Source organism: Magallana gigas, chromosome 5, assembly GCF_963853765.1.
Source record: "Magallana gigas chromosome 5, xbMagGiga1.1, whole genome shotgun sequence".
Lineage (NCBI taxonomy): Eukaryota > Metazoa > Mollusca > Bivalvia > Ostreida > Ostreidae > Magallana > Magallana gigas.
This window is the reverse complement of record NC_088857.1, coordinates 33,126,992-33,151,516: the sequence shown is the minus strand read 5'-3', so window position 1 is coordinate 33,151,516 and position 24,525 is coordinate 33,126,992. Positions and strand designations below refer to the sequence as shown.

Below are 24,525 nucleotides of genomic sequence, written 5' to 3'. Positions count from 1 at the left end.
ATATACGTGTTTACATTAAAATGCGTGCGACGAAATCGCTCATATTTTTATATACATGTATGTAATTCAGAAAATAATGATTTTATCATTAAAATATTATCCTGCTCCAGGACCCTGTCTAAATAACATTCGAAATTTATCAGACATATACCAAAACTTTGTTTTTTTTTCAGCAGTATGCAGCAAATACTTATATTAAAAAATCTTACATACATTCAATGTTTTTTAATTGATATTTCATTTTTCACAAATGATTTGTATACAAGTTCTATCTATTTTAATTACGAAGAACTTAAGAGAACTCCAGAATTTAGAAATTTAGTATACTAAAATATCGTGCGGAAAAAAACCAACGGTGATTTCTTACACCATGCAAGAAAGAATATCACAAAATATTGATTGAATGATCGTTGCTTCGCTTTCTATTCGGTGATTCGATTTTGACGTTTCCGATGACCAATGCCTGTGAAGGGTCGAAGTCATACGTTGACATGATGTTGGCAGTCCGCTAATTTTCGAAACTCGATAAAAGACCAAATAGACGTCAATCTAAACGATCCAAAGTATACCAGCGCTCGTTACAAAACTCATAAAGGGTTTACGTCATTTTTTTTCCGGACAAATACACACATTTTGTAATGAAGTCTTGCTAGTTTATGCCTCGCAGAGTTATTCCGCTTTAAATGCTTCGGAATATTTTCCTCGTACATATGAATGATAAATATTCAGAATATTGTTCCGTCGGCTGTGATAATACTTCAGTAATAACTGGAATAAGCATGTATAAACAAGTGTTTACATAATTTTATTTACAAAACAAAGCACAGTTTAACTACAGCATAAAACGCAGTCCTTATTGCAGGTAGGCCCCTTTAGGTGGGACAGGGACTTCTGAGGGGTCCAGCCCGACAGACTTCATCTGTGTAGCAATGTCAAAGAGGTAGTCGTAGCATTCACACCTGGAATGAATTGTTATGGTTAATTTTCATGTCAAAATATATGCAATAAGGTAATCAGAATACATACTCAAATGAATGCAAATTCCACGCAAATGCTACTCCCAAATGTTCTTGTAAAAACCCATGAAAATTACATTTCAGCACATGCATCACATCTCCCTTCCCCGACAATTGTCCTGTACACTGCTTCAAATTCATGCGACAGTATTTTAAATCTGATGGATATCTAATGATACAGATTTGTGTATTGTTATGGGTATGCATGTACATGTATGTATATTAATGTAATGCATACATGTATGGGTCCAGGGGATCTATTCACAAAAAATCGTACGTCTACGATTACACCTTAAACTTACGACAAACGTACGTTTACGTTTATGGTGCTATTCACAAAAGCTGTCGTAAGATAACAACGTTGTCGTACGTCTGTTACAGTCGTAAGTGCGTCTAAGTTCTTAGTTACCGACAATGCTCATGCGCAGTGGGCATTGTGGAAAAATGACGCCACGCTGTATTTCCGCTCATTTACATTCGCGGAACTTTTATAGCGCCTTTGAGCACAGACGTATATAACGAAGTCACTTCTTTTCTTCCCATACGCCTATTTTAATGTATGTATGTTTACGATTATCGACAGAAAGAAAATCCACATGTGCCTGACGTTAAAAATATTTCTTTTGTATTACAATAAAATATTTTTCTGTTTTATAATAGTGTTATTATATTCCTGGGAAAAATTTTGTTGTGAAAAGAAAAATTTTGAACGTCAGACGCATGTGAGAAAATCTTAGTTCTGTATGAAATTTATGTCATGTTTTTTAACTTCCAAAAAATCTACTGCAGAATTTGTTTGTAATAAAACGTGGCATTTTTAAAATACTGTCAAAAACACTATGAGTTTATCGCTACATGTACATTCTAAATATGCCGGTTTATTTTGTCTGTTTCGGCAATAATAAAGTTACTAAGTGTTATTACCCACGTCGGCGTGTCCATTGCTAATTTTCCTTTCGATATTGTGATTTTTTTTAAAGGTCGTCTGAAGATTAGATGTAGTATTTCTTTCAAATTTTTTCTGTAGAAAAGTCAATAAGATGTTATTTAGTTCATGACTATCATTAGATTTTAATTAAAAATATGACCTAACATGATGGACTTTTGAGATCATGCTTCAAGTATTAATATTTGGCAGTTTAATATTTAGACCTTGTTGTGAGCTGAAGCTCACAATAGGAAATTAAAACAAACGTGCAAAGGTATAAATATTTCGGTCTTTTTAATCAGTTTAAAAGTTGTTTCAAAGAAAAAAAATGTTAGACACAAATTTCTTAAAGGCTGGGTCTACCTTATATAAATAATTTTTTTAGGGGGACCAGATGGACCCCCCCCCCCCCGATCCATGCATGATATGTAGTACGCTGATTACATTACATACTGATATATAATTAGTGTGTATGCATATGACTACTGTTTAACTGATTTAATGCATTTGTAGGAATAAAAGAAAACGCCTATAGTATCAAATAATTGTCGTAGTTTTAACTAATATTGATTCGATATACCCGGTGTAACGATGAAAAGTGACCCTGTAGAATACTGACCCGGGGGTCAAATTTCTACGGAGAAAACTGACCCAGGGTCAGTATTCTATGACAAGTAGGGTACTTTTTCTACAGTAGAACACCATTCCAGACCTGTAGATCTACGACCCCCCACACGTTGAAAACTGGCCCCATCAAATTTTGACCTCGCTTAAAAACATCAAAAAGTTTCTACTTGAGAAAAAAAATAATTGCAGAGACCAATTAGTGTATTCCAACAAACACGAAAGGTCGCAAACTGGTTTGCTTTGTTCAAATTCTTATATCAAATGTTCTCCCATAGGAGAAAACTAGTTTCCTTAATATACAAACAACACGTGCAAGAAACGTAATTCTAATCAAAAGGTAGCGATTAACGCATCGCTGAAACAAGTTATTGGAGGATGCAATTTTGCAGTGATTCACAAATGATATTATATTATGCTACTGCAGTAAACGTATTATATTTGGCGTGTACGATATTTGGCGGAAATTAGTTTATGAACAAGTCGGTGTAGATTTGAATTAGTGTATTCCTGAATGTGACTATTCTTTTACATGTATGGCATTTAGCGATGTACTTGATTTAGCGGAAGCCGCATTTCGGTGTAGATTTGAATTAGCGTATTCCTGAATGTGACTATTCTTTTACATATATGTATGACATTTAGCGATGTACTTGATTTAGCGGAAGCCGCATTCCGCCAAAAACGCTAAATAGAATACACAGCCAAATGTAATACGTTTACAGTATTTAGATGTAATATTTCACATAATAAAATATTGTTTAAATTATTAAACATTATACATGTATGTATTAGACCGAATGCTTTTTACCTGACAGATCATACATTTTGCCTCAAATAAACTATAAAGGACTTCCCTTCCGGACTTTCTGTATGCAACATGTTGACGATGACTTAATTTTTTACTTATCGGCAAACATATCTCAATAGATGATATACTTTATTAACACTCAGTTAAGAGTTCACTTTTACAAGAATATTAATAAAATAACCGCTGTTTTTTTTTCTAGATATTCTAGATTGAGTATAAATGCCTGGAACACTTACATGTTTGTGCTAAATCAAAGGAGAGTTTAATGTTAAGTCAGAATATGCCGATATTAATTGCTAGATTCAGATGTCGTTTATACATGTAAGTACCGTGGTTGTATTCAATAGAAGTCAAAGTCAATGCTACATGTAAAGCCCTTTTTAGTGTCATTGTTACTTTGCGATTTGCTATCACTGTTATATACCGAAGTTTGCAAGTACATTTTAATTTTGATTACGATAGTGGTCGATTTCAAACTCACACAGAATCATCTGTAAAGTATTTTGTTTCTTTTGTTCAATTCTAAATTCGAAGTTTTGGAATTTGTGACGTTTATATTGACTGTTTTATTATATTATATCAAGCATTGTATTTGTCTAACATATATTCTTCTTAGTAAACCTGTTGTAACAAAAAAATAATTGTTCTTGGAAAAATCAAAATGGGATGATGATGCAATCGTGGATTTAAGGAGTGGGGGAATTCCAACTTTTTAAATTCACTCATCAAATTGACCGATAATAGGCCTAGAGCCCCCCCTGGCAAATATAATTATCCCTCGGATCCCCCTCCCCCACCCATTTTTTTCTTTCTGTTTTTTTTTTCTGCATACAACAAGGGCGTGTTTTTTATTCATTCAGATTGATATTATACCTTTTCAGTCATGGTTTGACAATGTAAACATATGTCATTCCTCCCTCTCCCCCCCCCCAACTCTCCTAACCTTTTAATTTTTTTTCTCCTAGATTTGCGCCTGTTTAAAATATCTATTTCTCTAAGGTACGTCTTTTTCTTCTGTTGCTTTGATTTAATGTGAGGGAAACATTTTTTAATCAATGTACTTTAATTAACTAAACGTGAATGTATCTTTCATTTTTAATTTGAAAAATTAAATGACAGACTAAGATAACGATGATAAACAATAACAGGTGATCGGAAAAGCATACTCAAGCTGGTTTTTCGAACAATTTAGTATCAAACAGGCAACCCCCCCCCCCCCCCCCGGCCCAGCACCAGCACCACCCCTGCATCCACCCTAAAGACAATAATAATAATAATATATAGTCGATATTCTACACGATCATTTTTCTACAACTCTTACGGAGAATAATGACCCACAGGCCATAATTCCTATGATGTAATCCAAGTATTCTACAACGAAGTGGGTCATTTTTCTACGTAGAAAAATGACCCACGGTCAATATTCTATGGGGGTCACTTTTCGTCGTTTACCCGGCATTGCTGTCGCGTAACATATATCTTTTTCAATATGTGTAAGGTTTTAATGGTGATTTTGGATTATATACTTGAATGATTATAATTGAGCTTCAAATAAGATTAAGAAATATAACTTTCAACCACCATTAACATATTTTGCAATACGGGATACAAAAGGATCTCCGGCACTGTTTTTTCATGGCAAACCACAGCGCGTTATCAAATAGGAGTTTCTTCTCTTAATTTTGCTTATGACAAAAAGAAGGTAGAACTGCCATAACTCAACTATAAACATATCAATTATAGACTTACGTCAACCCAATAGTAGACGTAAACTTACGACTGTTTTTTGACGTAACGTCACACGTACGACATTTTGTGAATAGCCAAAATCCTACGAAAAAATCGTACGTCAAACTTACGTCTAAGATTAAACGTACGATTTTTTGTGAATAGATCCCCTGAAATCGTTCCCAAAGGAAGGAGGTGATTTGTGGGATAAATTTGTTTGCCATAGGTGGTGGAGGGGGTCTGAAGCTTATTCTAAGTCCTGTAAACCAACTTCTTAGTTGCACCAAATTTATTTTACGATTAACCGGATATAAACTGAATCGCGGTGACTAATTTTCACAACCATGATGTAGATTATCTGGAAAATAAAATACAATGAGAGGCATTTCAGGACTAATTCACAACTAATGGACTCTCGCAAACCTTGGGAAAATTTCTTGCACATGAATATATGTCGGTTTACATTGACTTTACTATGAAAATTTACAAAGTTTGAATTTTCAGTGATGATGGGGACCCCTCTTGATTTGGGTAACATGTACTGCATATTCAATATAAATATTACTACATGAACAAATATAATAGCATGCCTTACATGGTTTTGGCTTTTTGCCAAGATTCTCCCCAAACATAAACACCATGGCGACGGACAAGGACAGCACAGGATTCTGGGTAATCTGTCATGGCACAAGACATTCTTTCCTACAAATAATGCAATCAAGAAATCATTACTAAAATACTATCATTTATTAAAAATATTTTTTAAAAAAGATTCTGAATTTAAAAGAAAAAAGAACTTTTAAACAAATAGGATATCACGTACGCTCAACAGATAACCAAAGAAAGGGACGGCTCACATTTTCTCAGCTTCTATGTACCGGTGTATTATAAAATTCAAGTTAATAGCGATTACACCCAATTTAAAGACATTGTATTCCATATATATACATAAAAGTTTAATTACACGTAATATGCATGCATTATAATTACACATATCCAATGCAAGTTTAAGTCAGATTTATATATGAATTTACTGCATGGTTACCAACTTGTTTATAATAAGCATGCACATCTGTTGTATCAAAATTCTGTAATATCATTATGGGTGGAATACAAACAGAATATTAATTAACGTTACATCCTACAAAGAAATTGTGTTGCTACAAGTAAATCTGATTTTGTTTTAGCATTATATTACAGGTGGAATAAACATTTTATAACCAACACCCAAATAATACTTCTTTCCAAGACTTGAGGAGATAAAATCAAACAATGATGTTTTTATCAGATGTGACCTAATAGATCAAGTAATGTAAACAAATCAGCTGTTGTGGGAGAAGTTACCTAATCACAGAATTGCTACGAAATTAGGATATTAACAGTGCAAGTACAGAATCAGTCCTATACCATAATGACTATAAATACGCTTGTAATCCTCTTATTGATATTAATATTATACTTTCCCTTCCATCACATGCATTACAAACACAAGTGACATATGGATGTGACTGTATCAAAGTCATCAAGGCTAAAAGCACGTGTTTGATAGACTTTCTGTATTTAAAACGCCCATTGAAATCTCATTGACACATGTATTATGGACATCTGTTTAGGTGTAGATTTTGGACACACCTGTTCTTTTTGAGGGTCTTACATCTTTTTTCGACAAGATAGATTTTAATATGTTGCCATTATTACTGCTGTGAATCAAAGTACATGTTTGATATTTTAAACCCCATTTAACAGCTCATAGCTACAAGTATTTCTTGTATATTCTGTTTGCATTTGAATCATACATACCAGCACATCTGGGTGTTTTTTTTGAGTTTTCATTTTACAAAAGAGATGAAACTATGATTATTACTGCTAAGAATATATGTTAGTTGGTGAATTCAGATTTATTTAAGAAAAGCCTTTTTCTTCTGAAAATTTAAAATGACATTTTTAAATGTGAGTCAGGGACTTTGATTTTCATCTGTCAGTGAATAGATTTATGATTTACATAAAATAAGAACTGTATCTCTCACAAAAGACACTTTATATGCAAAAGAAAAATAAAAGGATACTGAGCAAGAGAAGCAAACAGACCTACTGGTAAAGAGAATCAACACCAATGCATCCAAAATTATATAGGGAAATTTATGTTTAGTAGGTATATGTGTCTAAATATAAGTATATACCAAAAATATGATACATGTATATATACCTTCAAATCTTCTTCAAAGGGGGTATTTTCTATGATCGGAACCACCAATTCTTCATCATATCTGTAATACTGACCTACAAAAAAGATGACAGAGATATATTACATATTTATGCATAGAGGTTCAACAGAAAGAGGTACAATGCATAATTATTAACTTCATACTAATTTATTTCCCTGGTACAAATAAATCATTTAAAATAGGCTATCATAAAATGCTGTCAAAAGAAATTGAAGTGCAAAGAGATGGAATTGAAAGACATAAAATATACAAAAAATATTTTGATACTTTGTCATATACACACAAATTGTAAGCAATGTACTATATAAATTTAAGAAAAGTTCAATTTCTTTTCTAGAGAGCTGCATTTCTGCAGCTAAAAATTATCTTCAGTTAATTAATTAAAAAGAAGCACGGATTAGTATTATCGATATGCATGCATACAAAGTGGAAGTTATTTGATTTTACCAGATTTACACTTCTTGATGCCCTTTATCATTTCTTGGTGTGTGATTTTAAATTCAGTACCGGGATACAGAAGCGTTGCCATGACAGCGGCCTTGGAGTGTGTGTGGATTACAGCTCCCGCATCTGCATAAAAGATATCATTTTGCTTATTAATCATGAAATCATGCAATTAGTAATAAATTATTAATTCAACAAAACAAATTTACGTACTTTATGCATTCTTATAAAGTGTTGTGATACACTGTACATGGGTATAAATGCACAGGCACTTGTTTCTAAGAAAAAAATTTACCCTATAGTATAAGTGTTATTATTATACTATATGGTAAATTTTTTTCTCAGAAACAAGTGCCTGTGTATAAATGGCTTAAATTGTCTTTAACCTTTAAAACTTTATTAAAGTACATATTCTATTGTCGAATTCAGTATTCACACATAAGAATTTAATCATTCACCTTTTTTTTATTTTTATCTTTTTTAAAAATATCTATAGTACGGTATATAGAACCATAGAAAAAATCTTCTTTACACATGCACTTATGCTCTACTCATGATGATCATGCTAAACTTTGTAATATGACTTTAATAAACTGAGCAAAAACTAAATTGATGGAACAAATCAAACAATATTTTTTTTTTTATTTTAACTGATAATCTACGATCTTTGCGAATCATAAATTTTGGTTTTAATGATACTACAGATGTATTATGTATTGTCAATAGCCCTGTTATTTAGGGCTTTTGAGACCTGACACATCATCCATAAAAGTATTTGAATCTGCATTTTTTATAAGCAGAAGAGTAGTTGTTAATTGCTTTATATCATAAAAATCTCTCGATTTGGAAGATTCTAAATCTATACATAATATATAATATGTACAAAAGAAAACCATGAGCCCTCTATATATTTTACCCCTCATTCTGTAGGCACACATAAACAGTGGGGTACACTGACTCTTCTTCAACTTCTTGGCAGGGGGAGGGGTACTTATGTCCTCATCATCAATTGTCTGAACAAACATGTCATCAGGCTACAGTTCAATCAAAAATTCATATTATTAAAAACCGTGGATCATTATTGTTCCCTAATGAGCTAAGATAAATAACTAATGTTTTCCCCCTAACCATCCCTAAACTATATGGGCCATAAACACATAGTAATGATTTTTACGACACAGTTTTTCTGAAGTATTCATTTTGAGTTTTACACTTCAAATTTTTAATCTTGGGTTCTTCTGAGAAAATTACACTTTTGTCAGAATAAACCTGTAATCAATGTACATGTACTACCATGCTTCAAATGTTTCATGAGCCTCAGAGGGACCCTTAATTTTGAAAGCAACAATACAATGTTAAAAAAAAATTGATCTACATGTATAACAACCTAAAATTTTTTTAGAGTGGAATAGGAAACACACAACTTATTTATTTCGGCTTAACCAACTCATTTTTTACTGAAAAAAGTGTGTGATATTAAGATAAAGAGCTTTAATTTTATTTTGCCACGAATTTATTAAAGGTGAATTGACCATCTATATATGCATATATGATCATTTCAATCAAGTTCAATTAAATGAATGTTAACTAGGTAAAAAAAGGCTATTATTATGTGTAATAGAATATAGAGACATGTAAATATGATTACTTGAGTTCTCTCCTTTTGAACACCTGATGGGGCAATGTAGATGTCCTTCCTACAAATAACAAATAATGCATGTGGTAAATATAGTTCTTATAATACATTCACTGCTGCGCAGCTTTCAATTAATTATTACATTGTAGTGTAAAAACGATAGTGAAATCTTGATATCAAATAATACCTTGGCAAAATCACAAGTTTTTTTTCTCTCTAATGTGATCATATAATTCGAAGTTAAAAAGTTTGCTGCACAATGGGATATAAATATGAAACCTATGATTTTCTTTAAAAAAAGAAATCTCTGTCTGTCTCTGTTTCTCTCTCTCTCATCTCTCCAAAAAAAAAGAAAAGAAAATATTTTAAAAGACACCCATATTAATTAGATCTATATGATGTATCTATTAAGTGTGCTTATATTTGATGAATGTTTGAAAATCAAGATTATCATACCCATCTTTGATGCTAATGCCTCCTCCAGTGCCCGTAACCCAGCCAAGATCATAAAACTGTCGCAGAAGAGATGGAATTAGATTCCTTGGGTGTTCCTGATTTTAAAAAAAAGATATATATATAGATTATAGAGCATGACACTGAACCGTAAGTAAAAGTAAATTAACTGTTGTACTCAAAAAATGATTTCAAACATTTCCTTCGATCTTCAAACAATTTAAATATCCTACAAATTATATCTGAGTTAAATGACCATGTGACCATGTTAATGTTGCTTTTTATAGAACCAAGTCCAAGCTAGTCTTGTTAAAATGGTTCTAGTTCAACTGATCTATTAAATCCATGCCCAAACATATATTGCCCTCAATCGTTAAATGATTGAGGGCAGTATATGTTTATTGGACCTTTAAAGTGATACATATTTGGTCTTCACTTCTGAGGGCAATAGTATCACCCAATGATGTATTCAAATACTCACAATTCACAAGAATGGTGGAATGGTGAGCCAATCAATGGAAAAATCTCGAAACTAAACATCAGTGGAAAAATTAAGGTCTTGCTAGGCAAGCTACCAGCAGACCATTAGGCCTTTAAAGATTTGCTCAAGATGACATGCTGATTCTTTAAACTTTTATGCACCTTTTCAAGAATTGTAAATATATTTTTAACAGCCCTTTAATGTGCCTGAGCATAAATGCTCTAAGAAGAGTCCGGCTCAGAATATTTGGAGAGAGAGAGAGAGAGAGAGAGAGAGAGAGAGAGAGAGAGAGAGAGAGAGAGAGAGAGAGAGAGAGAGAGAACCTTGACATGAGATCCACTTAAGAGTTAAGAATCTTAATGATTCAGTTATCGACGTACCTCAGGATACTTTTTATCCATTATGCCTGTATTTTATCAAGAAAATTGCTCTGATGAGATGAAGTGAAAATGAAAGCAAAAACGTGCTAAATATTTACTAAAAGCCGAAAAAAATGGAATGGAAAAAATATATCCGGAATATTTTAGAATTTTAGAGGGAGGGGGGTTCAATATTGAATAAAAACTATTAGTTATAGTAAACTAAACAGACTGATTAATATTTTGAATACTGTATTCTTTATTTTTCTCTTATAATTGCTGTTTGCTTTTTATATTGCTTTACAGATTGAGATTTCTATTTGTCTTTCGTCAGATGGCATAGAACCATTGCGACTACATGAAAACGATTTTAAGGATGCCTGTGGTCAAATCTCCGGGGTGTTTTAAAATATATCATTATGGTTTGTAATTGATCAGACTTGTTCAATTAATATCACACTGGAAACCAAACAAAAGAATTATTTCATAATAAGGAATTTTGAAACATTAGAGAGGTTTAGCGGACCAGCGTGTACGTGTACTTGTACGTGTAGGTTACAAGTTAGAACTACCCGTACTAGCTCAATTACTTTTCTTGTTTAGCAGTTGTAACGTGTACTTGTACGTTTAAATTTTTTAATTATGGATATCCTCTCCTACTAAGCTGAGAATGTTGGTTATAAACGAAAAGTAGGAATTCTGCATGTGTTAATTTTATTAAACATCATTTATTATATATGCACATTTTTATTTATCGCAAATTAATAAGATAACGGAGCCATTGCATGTTTTGGAGGAAGAGATGCGTGAAATATAACTCCAATAACATATTAAACGCTAATGAAAATTTATGTTGGTAGATATCAGTATTCGCATTGAATATTCAGGCTTAAGAAAAGTTAACATATTTTTTAAAATTAATAGACAACAGGGAAACAGAGGCTACAAGTTCGACCTTACGGGTACTTTGCAATTTACACGTATGTTCATTCGGGTACATACGTGTAGAAATTCGTCATTTCATAAACTGATGACGTAATGCACATATTTTCCGTTCTACACGTACACGTACGCGTACACGTTGGTTTGCTAAACCTCTCTATTGAATTGATTTTGTTGTTGTTTTTATTGTTACGTTGTTGTTGTTGCTGGATATTAGAACCATTTTAACAAGACCTTAAACTTTCAGTAAGACGTAATTATCTATTTCTTACTTCAAAACAAGTTGATTATGACGCGGATTGCGTAGTCTTATAGCTCAAAAGCCAGGCATATCTTGTTGATTTCAAAGAGCCATATCTGAGTGGCCAGCAATGAAATAGACAGGCCTACGTCACATTGCTGTTTGACACAACTACCCAAAGTCCAAGCTCTTGTTAAAATGGTTCTATGCATTTCAAAAACTCAATACATGTATATGACAGCCACTCATTAGATACCACCATCATTTACAGCCTGGCTACTGACAACTGTTTACTCCATCTTTTTTGGGTGTGTGTGTTTCAATACGCCTTCAAAATTGGCCAAGAAGACGTCACCATTTATATAGAGAAATATTTCAATAAAGTTTCTTTACTGGGTTGGTTGGAGATCACGGACCTCTTCCAAATTTTTACATTTTATAGAAATATCCATTCTCAACCATGCAGGGAAAATGTGTTCATGCGTAATGAATAGCTGCTTGTTCATATACATGTATATACCAAACAACACGGATGGATGTCCTTTTACATGAAAAGCAAAGTTCTGTAATCAATGATATTAAGTTGAAGCAATATAATAACGTTTTGTGTCTATAACAAATTAATTATTTTTTACAAGATCATATTTGGTGGGTTCATAATTTTACCAGTGGTACCAACTTTCATTATACCATTGGTGCAATTGGATGACAATAGTACGAGGTAATGTTGGTTATATTGATTACATTTTTGTAAACATGTCGAACAATAAACATCTTTGTACTGACCTAACTATACAACAATAACATTTTCATTATATATTGCACCCAAATCGTCATAGTTAGAGGGAAAATCGTTTCCCCAAAACTGGGATCTATGTCTTGATTTTCGCCGCCAAGTCTATGATGAGTTGTGACGTCATTTACCAATACTTCCCACATTCTAGATCGTCTGCAGAAAAATATACCATTGGCAAAAACATTGGTACCATTGATATGCCAAGGGTAGTTAATTTTACCAACAGCAACTTTTCTTTACCAACGGCAGAACTATGAGAGCACCCATTATCATTCACAAACTATAGTATCCTTCGGACCATGGGACATTTCATTTCGGTTCCTTAATTAATTGTATTAACCCAGTTATTAGAATATAAGAAGTACAGCATTAGTAACCGCATCCAAACCCAGAGAAACGGCAGTGGATTCACAACATCTTATTATAATAAGATTGAACCCATATAAATCGGATTAATCTTTATTACCCGTGACTTTGGCTTACCAATAAATCGTTGCGTTAATCTGCGTGTTGAAACTTGTCTACATTTATCACATACTATATTCGGCAAATGCACATCTAAAATTCAGTATGTTCTTCCAAAATATATACAAATCACTGATATACCAAGAAAACTGAGAAATATTTTTTGAGAATACAGTTTCTGTGATTTATCACATAAATAACCTTAATTCAAGCGTTCGAAATACCCAAATGCCGCTGCTTTTCAAATTATTTTTGCACATGCGCCAAAACAAGAACACAGCAATAGGCGTACAGTAAATGAATTTCCCTGACGGATTTCCATAGGATAGACCATGCAAACATGAATAATCCGAAATTTGTTTTAAATTGGCAATAGCAGTCGTAAAGAATCGTTCTAATGCTAAATATTTATATACAAACATACCTATAAAAAATACAGGTATATGATAATTTCTTTGAAATAGAAATGCTAGTAAATCTATGGATGATATGCGACAAATGTGAACCAGGTTGTGTTTGTATGATTAAATAAATAGATGCTTTTTTCAAACCCAAACGCATTTTCAGTTTTCAATACAAACTCTGTCATTTATGATATAAACGTTCCTAATACCTACATTCACAATTTTATTCGATTTTGCTGGGTTTTGATGATCTTATAACATTTTGTAGAGTTATGCCGTTTTTCAGTACATCGATCAAATTAGAATTTAAAGGAAATTCATGTTTCTGGCATTGTAGATTGTACGTATAGATAAATACACATCATATGTTCGTGGTTAGGAATTGTGGATTTCGATCCCGTGAATTCTAATGGCATAAGAAATATAAAGGAATCGGAATTAAACGCGTTGTTATAGAAAAATCATTATTTCGCCAAGTCCCCCCGGGAAACAACAAATAATTATTTCATTGATGTTTTTGGAGTTGCCGCTCTATTGTGTGACGGCCGATATGGTTCTTTTCTTTTTATTGGCAGAGAATTTAACCGAGACGTGCATTTCATTATCTATATTCCTTTCCAATCGAAGAAAACGCAGCCCTGTATTTTAAAAATGTTCACGTCGTGTATTATAATAGCATTATATTTTTAAACTTATATTTATTTCAATTGAGCCACTTTTTTACCTTTGTTTTAAAACCGACAGGAAAACGGGTTAAGAATGTTAAATAAATTAGAGATTATATAAAAGTTAGGATTAACTTGGTCATTTGGTAATGCAGATTTTTACTGAATTGGTGGAAGTTTATGGGTCTGATAAGGTATCTTATGAGACAGTTCGTAGGTGGAGAAAGAAATTTCTGACTGGCACAGAGCCTGTCAAAGATGCAGCAAAATTTGTCCGACCTGTAACTGTAACAGACAAGGTAAAAGTCTCAAAAGTCAGGGAAATGATTGAAAATGATGGCAGATACACGATTCTTGATACTTCCAAAGCCGTTGGCATGATTATCGCAATCGCGGGTGCATTTCATTTTGTAGCTTATTTTGAAAGTACGAAAGATTTCTGCCAGATGGATACCGCATATATATTGACAGATGACCAAAAACGGTAAATTGGAAACAAAATATGGCTAACTATAATCACGATAGAAAACTTGAAATTGGATTATGGGAAAAAACCAGTATGAAAGTTTTTAATTAAAACGTTTATGATATTGAACATAGGAATATCTGTATATTAGAAGAGATTTTAAAATTGCTATAGCATATATAAATCGAAAGTAATATATATGCTTGCATAATGACATTTTTAGTTAATCAATTGTTATCCAAATAAATTTTTAAACTAGAACATGTGTAGTATGTACGAGATATTTGCTCTTTTTGTGTCTTGAACTTTGTACTCCTTCAAACTAGTAAATAATAATAGCTGATATTTTACAATTCTAGCAGACTGGATGATTAAATGAAACCGAAAGGCTGTCCAAATCAAATTCTATATTCAATGTATTGACCATTTTGAAAACAAAATATATATATCTTTAAAAAAAGTATTGTGTAGTTTGTTTTGCTGTTAGCATTCACTAGCAATACAGAATCATGTCGTTTGGAGTTCTCTGTTGGTCATATGTGGGATACTTACTATAAGGCGTCTTTTTAACTGACGAAACAAATATATATTAAATTTGTACAAAGAAAAGAAAAGAATTACAGTGAAATGATGACGTTCATTTTAGGGGGCTATTTTAGGCCTATATTATACATGTACATAGTCCTTAGCCTGTAAATTACTCACGAATACTCACAGCATAAATTCGTTTGAATATTTCGTTTAGATTTTTCCCCTCTGTAGTAGGATTTTATTTTAAAGGTTTCGTTAAGACTGGTTCGGGTTGATTCGGGTAACCTAAAAAGGTGAGAAAGCTTTAAACTTTTAAGGCCATGCAGATCTAAAACAAAGATCAAAATTGCTTCTTCTCATTGATTTAACAAAGGAAATGGTTTTAAAAAATTCAACAGACTTTCTTTTCTCCGCCCCCCCCCCCCCCCCCTCAGGTTAGAAGGTTGTTTACACACCTATTCCAAATATTAGCATTAACATATACTTATAAAACAACAACAAAACCAATATAAATTAATGCAAGATTTTTAAGCCCCCACGTCTAATTTGAATGCAGATATATGTGTCAGGATACACACATGCTAAAATACAATGTGAAGAACTCCTAAATTGCTTCTCCACCGGCTGAGCGATGTATAGATATATGATTAATTAATCTGTCCCGACCTAATTAGGATGGATCATAATTGCATGTTCATGGTCCGCGTGTACTCCGATAGCCTATCAAATATTGAACCAAAATTAATCAAACCTTTTAAGTTTTAATTTGACCATGGATATTGTTTACCTTATCGAAACCTTGTCATTAATCACTGCTTGTTACATAATCTGATGAATTTAGACAGCAGAGCTTAGGTAGTACAATAAATAAAAGTATCGGTGCTGATGATTAAAAAAAAAAAACAGAGCCCCGCGTCATTAGAAAGAAATCAAAACGTTATTTTAGCACTCAAAGTTTCTCCTAGGTGACAATTCACGGAATTCAGCATCCATACAACTTTGCATTCTGCGGAAATTGTGATATTCTGAATGGCGAACTTGAATGTATATTTAGAGCCAATTTTATAGCGAAATGCCATAGCTTGATAATCTATTGTATCAAATTCATGTTCATTTCCGGCGCTTTGTAGCGTGGATCTATCAGGGCCATTTTTTTCATGATAAGGTGCTAATCTCCAATCACATGTAAAGAATTACTGTGAGATCTCATGCTTAAGAACACTCTGTTATTTTTCAATAGAATGGCCCTTTCCATGACGAGATGGAATAACTTTATTCTGTACGCGTACTCGATGAAGTTGGCTGTTCTGTAATTCATATAATCTATTAAGATACTGCTAGCGCTCTTTCTCTCTCTTTTCTGATCCAATGATAGGTTATCCGAACTAAATGTGTCAAATCCCCTTTTTTCCTGCATCCTTAAAATCCCCATTTAAAGGGCTCATCGTCTGGTTTTGAGATATTGAGGTGTCATGCTCAATTGCTTGCTTTACACAGCTACTTGGTGATGTTATGTGTTTGAGGGATTGTTGCAACCATTTCTAGATAAGACCTGGAAAGCGCAAAACAGAAAAAAGAGCTTTAAGAATCCCATTTACGTTTCTAGAAATAATGTAATTAAGCCTTCTGCAAAAGTTCGTGCAGTATGTGCGTTCATAGAGTGCATTTCATTGCTCTTTCTTCATTTATTGACATTTGTTGTTAAATAGATAAGTTCAAACAAAAATAAAACTAAAATGTTTTCTTTCTGGCAATTATAACTAATCTCTATAAAAGTCCTTCAAAATGAAGGTGTGAGCAATCAAAATAAAATATTCATATAAAATGCCATCATATCGTAATTTATAAGTGTTTCTCTGTAATTTATAAAGAAAAAATGTGATGAATTAATTATGTTTTTTGAAACAATGAATAATTGATCAAAAATCAAAGACTTTTACAACAATTTGCCATATTAATAATTTACTATTCTGATCTTTCATTTTTTTTTTAATTTGACAAACAAACACTTTTTCTTAGCTAATATTTGCAACCATGTGTTCAATAACATATGTTTGCCATTTGTTTAGAGAAATGTTGGTGTAGATAGATAGATAGATAGATAGATATATAGATATATAGATATATATATATATATATATATATATATATAAAACAATTTTTTTTTAACAAAATAAAAGAAACAGTGAAAAATGCCTATTAATTCGCGGAGCATACATGCCATTGTACTTTCTCCTCTTTTCTTAAAAAATAAGTGGTAATTAATTATTAATTTAATTATGAAAAAAATAAATTTTATTTCAATAATTCTATGTTTCTAAAAAGCTGCTGGTTTACGTGAGTATTATATACACTATACGCCAATTACGGGCAGTAAGTAAGTTTACTAAGTAACTTTAGAAACATTGATAAAAAGAACATATTAAATCCCATATATAAATTTAATTCGTATCGGTGATATTGTTTTCCCAGTAGCATATTGATTTGAGGAGACTAATGAGTCAACATAGTGATGATTGAAATACATGTACCCCCACACGTATTTGACTTTTGATAAATATTTACTTGCGATTATCTTTAAAGCCCCTACATCTCCGGACAATTATCGACAAGTTAAATACCTGGTAGGCTTTCCTTGACTGAATGTATCTAGCTTCGAAGGAAACAAATAATCTCTCTCTCTCTCTCTCTCTCTCTCTCTCTCTCTCTCTCTCTCTCTCTCTGATATTTTATATTTTAACTTATGTATAAAGGCAATACTTTGAATAAAGTTACTTTTTAAAAACGTTAAGGAAAGAAATATTGCATACCCAGCAAATATCTATAAAATGGACCTTTCGTATAACTCATACATTACCTACACCATGTTCTGTTAAACTATTTTGATGACGCCACTTTCGAGTAAAAACTTAACACTTGAACACGTGACTGAAACTTTAAATTAAAGCGATTGACAGAGAGTAAAAACATGTTTTGTCCAATTTAAGTACTTTTTGTAACGTTTTTGAGGAGAACTTCTCCTTTTCCAATCAATGATTGAATATATCAACAAAGTATGACAATTCCATATCAAACCTAAGAAGCCCAAAGTCTTATTGTAAGCTACACCTTAATTGAATAAATCGATGTCACACAATGCTCTCTGGCTTGTAGCCTCTTGGTTCAGTTGCTGTACCAAATCGGATCAAGGCGCATTAATTCGATCCTCTACCTGCCTACGTCATAGCGTCGTGATCAGCGCGATTTATCACCGGAACATATATCTTTAAATTTTCATTTGAATCCCAGAAAGGCTGCAGACAAGGGTCCGACAAAAAGAACCAAGCAAAACAAGAGGACCAAACTTATAAGACTTTTCAGAAACGTAAGTATCTTTTTAAATTATATTTTTGAGAGACGTGAACGAATCGAAACTAACTTTAAAAGTAAAAAGCTTGGGTAAAACTTTTCTGCAAAAATATTTAGCTCGTAACCGATACAATTATTTTATGTACATGTATCCTAAAAAAATTCCTGCTGCACAAACATTTTACTCAAATGTTTTACAAGAATAATTCAAATTATAAAAAATCTAAGCTTAGTTAACAATTTCATGTGCGGAATTCAAGCAATATATAACACACCATATTAACAAACATTGCACATTTAGTAAATAACGCTTATCGGATTTAAACCGCTTTTTTGTTGTTTGCCAATTAACACTTTGAAATTTAAAAGTTTTAAATCTTTATCATCATTTTAATTTCTGCTGTGGCAAGTGGTCTGTATGAATTCGAAGCATGCATACTTATTTTTGGTAAAAATGTTTATTTTCCTTTCAAAACCAATGATCAAAATGTGATTTTAAATACCCTATTACCCCTCTTCTATCTTTGCTTTATTGTTGAATAAATGATGAAACAAAAAACATCACAATCATCAATTAAGGAATACATGTAAGCAATCTTGTAAATACCTAAAACGAAGTTTCGAGTGTGTTCAATGAGGAAGGTGGAAAGAGAAGGGTCTGTACAGACCCTTTTTGTGTTTTACTAACCAACAACATCCCAGTCATAGACTTATTGCAGAATCGCTGTCATGGACCCACTGACAATTGAAAATTGTTAATTAGGGAAAAAGACCTTTATTATAGTGGCATGCATGAAAATGAAGTTGACTAGACAGATCAATAAACCGTTTATCTAGTAGGTACCAATTTAATTGGTCGGAAAGTATAACACTTTGTGTGGATTTAGAGCTGATCGTTTGAAGTACTCGGAGTCACGTGTTTCAGCCTGTTTCAAAGCAAACGATTCAAACGAATATCACATTAAAACAAAATGTCTAACGTAAAACAGCCTTCCTTTTTTCCATCTCTCTCTCGCTTTCTTTCTTTAAATCTCTGCCATAAATGGAATTGTCATATAAAAAATTCTTTTTGGTCGCTAAAGCTTCAAAAAGAATATAAAGTATCAGCTGTAAGGGTACAACATCCTTGAATGTTTTAGAAATACTGGGGCACTAGATGTTTTTTTCTCTTTCAATAACACCTGATAAATGATAATTATAAGATTGTGCTCAGAAGTTTTTAAACCACATCAGCTTAATAGTTAAGTCATTGGTTAAGTCATAACTTTACCGTAGAAAACTGAATGCATAGTTATGTAATATGCCGGATAATTTTGCTTGATATTGTAGATTTGAACACTTCAAAACCATTTCCTACGTAGACATATAAAACAATTGTAACGGCCGGATTTCAACTTTGTGGTTATAAGAAAAGAAAAGGACAAAAGTATAGTACATATACCATTTCGTGATAAATAGGGGAACGAAAAAAAAAATCAAACGTTAATATACATTATCATTATGGTAAAGCCAATAAAAATTATCAAAATAATCATTACAGTACACAGACTTCACCTCCTAATCCCCGAACTTTTAATTATTCATAGAATTTCCCCTGACATGGCTGACTATATATTAATCATTCAATGTCTGCTATTTCCCATCAATTCATAAAAACTGATTTTTTTAACACGCAGGTCTCTATTTCTGCTTGATGAACGTTTTATTATTTAAGAATTTATTTTTTAAATTCTCTTTGCTATAAAAAAGGAAATCAAAATTTTAAGGAAACATAATGTCCCTATATTATTATCTTTATGCATTTTGGTGCAATAAATCGTAGTTAGATAAGACTATGCAGTTGATACAGAAGAAAACGTTATGTTTATATAAATAATCGGAGAATAATTTTCCTTAAGATATATATATATATATATATATATATATATATATATATATATATATCTTAAGTGGTGCTTGAAGTTCGACTATAAAATGATTTTTTTTCAATCTTTTTCTGAACTTTGTAATAATAAAAATAGACATGAACAAGTACCATGAGTGTTTTAATTTTTATAAATAAATTTAATGCAAATTTATGTGAATTTTAGAGTGTGTGCTTTTCAAATACTTTTTTCTATTTTTATTTATGTACACGTATTAGGATATAGATATATTATCATAAATAAATTCAAAAGGAATTTTTCCCTCAAATCTCCATAGGTTAGTAATCTCTCAGCCGCTGTGATGCGATATCATCAGCTTGGATTATTTTCTAAATGATCTATTTAATGCCTGTATTTTAACACCATAAACAATTAAAATACCCCGAATGAGAGTGCTGAATTCCGATGCCGTTATCAGACCGAGAGAGAGAGATTGGCTCGATACCATTACTATATGGTCCCTGTGATGAAGTAAATCTATTTCCCTGGGTGTTTATGGGTGGTGTTTGCAATTCACACGCCATCAAGCGTTATCGAAAAATCCGGCTTTTTGCCGGACTCTTCCGGGCTGACATGGAAACTCCGGATAGCGAAACATCAATAACAACAGTTTTAGAACGCCTGATTAAAGTGTGAACATGAAGCACAGTACTCAAATCAAAGATTTATTGCTTAACTTAATTAATCTGACGGTTTCCTTTTAGAACATTTAACATTATATTTAATTTTTAAAGATTTAAATCGAGTAATAAACCATTATGAAACACTCAAATACTGTCAATGAGGTTATGAAGAATAGTTTCTTTACTCTTCATATCAAATTTACATTTTTTTGTTGTTGAAGAAATTGATTTCTTCTAAAAAAAATTCTTATCATTTTTTTTAAAAATGTTGAATAGGTATTAAAAAGGTGCTTTTAAATGGTTACGGATATTGTGGTATAAACATACAGTGGTTCCTCACGATGGTTTCCTTTACAAACTTAAACACGACAGCCAACCTGCTGCCGATTTATTCCGATGTTGACTCATTTTGCAAAGCTGTTCACATCTTATACTTTTAACGACCAGTCCTTCCGAAAACAAAGTATCATTTTCCATAAATGTTAATACAAATGAAATTGATGAATTTCAAAACCTTTTCGCAAAATATAGTAGACCAGCACATATAATTCAATAATGGACATTGGGCAGAACAAAACTGAAGACACTTCCTCTTTCTTTATTTTTAAAAGTGGATGAGAAAGAAGGATTATTAAGAACAATAAAAATTGTTGGTTCAGAGACAGGCAACAAAAGCTACAAATTTGCCCAACTGAAACATAATTAAAATCTAGATTTAAATGTGAAAATTTTATCTATACTTGAAATATAATGAGATTTACATTTTTTCAGATTTTAAAAATGCTGCGACCTTACCATGTCATCATTGTAGGCTTATTTTACTGTTACACCACCAACGCCGAAATTAACGAAAACAAACTTCTCCACCCAATAAAAACTGAAGAAGGTGCCAACGAAATACTAGGAGACAAAGCCGACGATAAGAGAAGCAGAGGTTTCTTTCGCATTGGAAAAAAAAGTGCAGTGGAAAATGAAGCGAACGATAAAAAGTTTGACAGCAAAACTGTCAAAGAAGAAGATAACTATATTCCTGAAAAAATCCAACTAATTCGAGTTGTAAATAGTGAGTCAGAGACACCAATATACGTTCCCGTTGAGTTTGACCCAGAAAGCAGTGACGACACGGCAGATGAAGATGAAAAACGAGCATCCGGATTCTTCAGGATCGGTAAAAGTGCCGAGAATGTAGACAAAAGAAAGGGTTTCTTTAGAATAGGAAAAAGCGTCGACCAAAACCCAATGAACAAGAAGGCAAGCGGATTTTTTAGGATTGGCAGAACTCCCATTGACAAAAGAGGGAAAGGATTTTTTAGAATTGGAAAAAGCTTAAACGAAATGGACGAAAAACGTGCTTCAGGCTTTTTCAGAATAGGCAAAAGTGCATTAAACGATAAAAGAAGTCGTGGATTTTTTCGAATTGGTAGAAGCAAAGGATTTTTCCGGATCGGAAAAGCATTTCCACTGGAAGGGGAGAAAAGAGCAAGTGGATTTTTTCGGATTGGCAGAAATTCACCTGAAGAAATGAGGAAAAAGGCGAGTAAATTTTTTCGTATCGGGAAAAGCGTAAATAGCAAAGAGGAGAATGATAAGAGAGCTAGTGGATTTTTTCGAATAGGGAAAAAGTGTTCTGGGGATTCAGATAAAGCAGGCGATAATCTCACAGAAGATAAAGGTCAATCCAACCCAGAAAATGAAGACACTTCAGAATCATTCAATCAAAATTCTGACGAACCTGTTAGAAGAGCAAGTCAGTTTTTCAGAATCGGTAAAAGTTCAAGCAACAAAGTAACCAAGAGAAGTTCTGGCGTCAATTCTTCCCCAGAACAAAACTTGAACCTCAACAAGAGAGCTTTCTTTCGAATTGGCAAAGTCCCTACATCGGCCTTCATGAGAATCGGTCGACAACACTTACTGCAATCACTTGTAAGTGATCCGCTTTACCGAAACGGCAGAATCCAACAAAGTTCCTTTATACGAATTGGAAAGCGCAGCATGAGCGATAACCATTTGATAGACGATGAACAAAGTGACAGTTCTCTGTGAAGTATTTGTAACAACGAAAATTTTCGAAAATATGTTTTCAAAAAGCGATACATGCTGTTTAAATTTAAGTGAAAATACCCAAAAGGATAACAAAAGAAAGACGTTTAGATAAAAGTCCTTTTAGTGCTTCTAGCAATAGATTACTTGAGAGAGAGAACAGAGCAATTGTAAATGTATTTGAAGTTTGACTAACTTTTGCTGTACAACCAATAATAAATTTGAATTTTAAGATAAAAGTTACTAAGTTATCCAGTTAGCTCAGTTAGTCATGACACATCTAAATGCTTCAATATTGGTTATTCATGAATGCTGAAATATATGTTTGTAGTTGTGGCTTTTTTTTTTAAGAAAAGAGAAGAAATGGAAACTCCTGTAGCACAAGTGATTTCGCTTTTGTATCAACTGATAAAATATTAATATGTCTCATGTGATAAAATTTACCAATATTTTATATAAAAGACTGTTATTATATTTTGATAATCAATTGCTTTTTTGATTCAATACTTTTGAAAGTGTTCTGAAATAAAGCTTATCGACCAAATTTTGAATTGGCTTTTAATCTGTACATGTATTAAGGCATTATGAAACCAGTTCGTTGAAAAGGAACGAAGTATATTGACTTCCCCTGTGTAACCAAAAGGAAACTGTAACATTTCATATTTATGTACAGTATTCTTTATAGTTAAACCTCATGTTCAACTGAGCACTTCTCCCCTGTACTTTAATGGTTCTCTGGCTATGGATTCTTTTTTCCAATGTGCTTCATATTAGACCCAGTAAATCACCTTGCGTTTTCCAATTTTGGGTTCGTAAAGAAAGAAAACCAAACAGGAACAAGAGGTTTTGCTGAGAGAACCATAGATTGCTATCTGTTGAAAATCAAAAATGTTCAGCGTTAAACCAAGCGATTCGGACTTGATAGGAGCATTTTGACGTTTTAAGATTATTTACAAACAGATGGGTTATGTTTGTCAAACGTCTCCATTTGGTTTTTCAAAGAACCAATCTGCCATTGAATTGCTGAATGAAATTTACGATTTACTACGTTAATTTTAAGCTGTGAGAAATATCGATGATTTTTTTGTACTTACATATATATTCATAAATACAATAGTTCAATTAAACATGTTGTGATCCGAATTTTTTTTTTTTACCGAAAGATCCTATAAGGATTTTTTAAAAATTCTTTTACTATGAAATTGTCAAATAGAATTTTTAAAAAAAGCAATAGAATGAAATGTCTGAAACAATATTTTACAGTACACTCTATATATAAATTCGTGTCACAAAATGAACATTTGTTTTATAGTATAACGAAGGACTATTATAGCCCGAACATAAAAAGACTGCACATGACAGACAAACCTCGCA

The 24,525-nt window shown here is 32.5% G+C and overlaps 2 protein-coding genes across 2 annotated transcripts; one reads left to right on the top strand and one right to left on the bottom strand.

Annotated features, from left to right (window-relative positions):
- Positions 1-786: 786 nt before the first annotated feature.
- LOC105342692 (methylthioribulose-1-phosphate dehydratase) lies at positions 787-10,850 on the bottom strand. Its single transcript, XM_011449714.4, has 8 exons — positions 10,727-10,850; positions 9,869-9,963; positions 9,425-9,473; positions 8,693-8,810; positions 7,780-7,902; positions 7,314-7,387; positions 5,703-5,809; positions 787-959 (listed from the first exon to the last, which is right to left on the bottom strand). The coding sequence occupies exons 1-8, from the start codon at positions 10,745-10,747 to the stop codon at positions 854-856; spliced, it is 693 nt and encodes a 230-aa protein (XP_011448016.3). The 5' UTR covers positions 10,748-10,850; the 3' UTR covers positions 787-853.
- Positions 10,851-18,442: 7,592 nt separating this feature from the next.
- Positions 18,443-23,695, top strand: LOC105342693 (FMRF-amide neuropeptides). The gene is made up of 2 exons (XM_011449715.4): positions 18,443-18,579; positions 21,883-23,695. Exon 2 carries the CDS (start codon positions 21,892-21,894, stop codon positions 23,152-23,154), a length of 1,263 nt encoding a protein of 420 aa, XP_011448017.4. The 5' UTR covers positions 18,443-18,579; positions 21,883-21,891; the 3' UTR covers positions 23,155-23,695.
- The last annotated feature ends 830 nt before the right edge of the window (positions 23,696-24,525 follow it).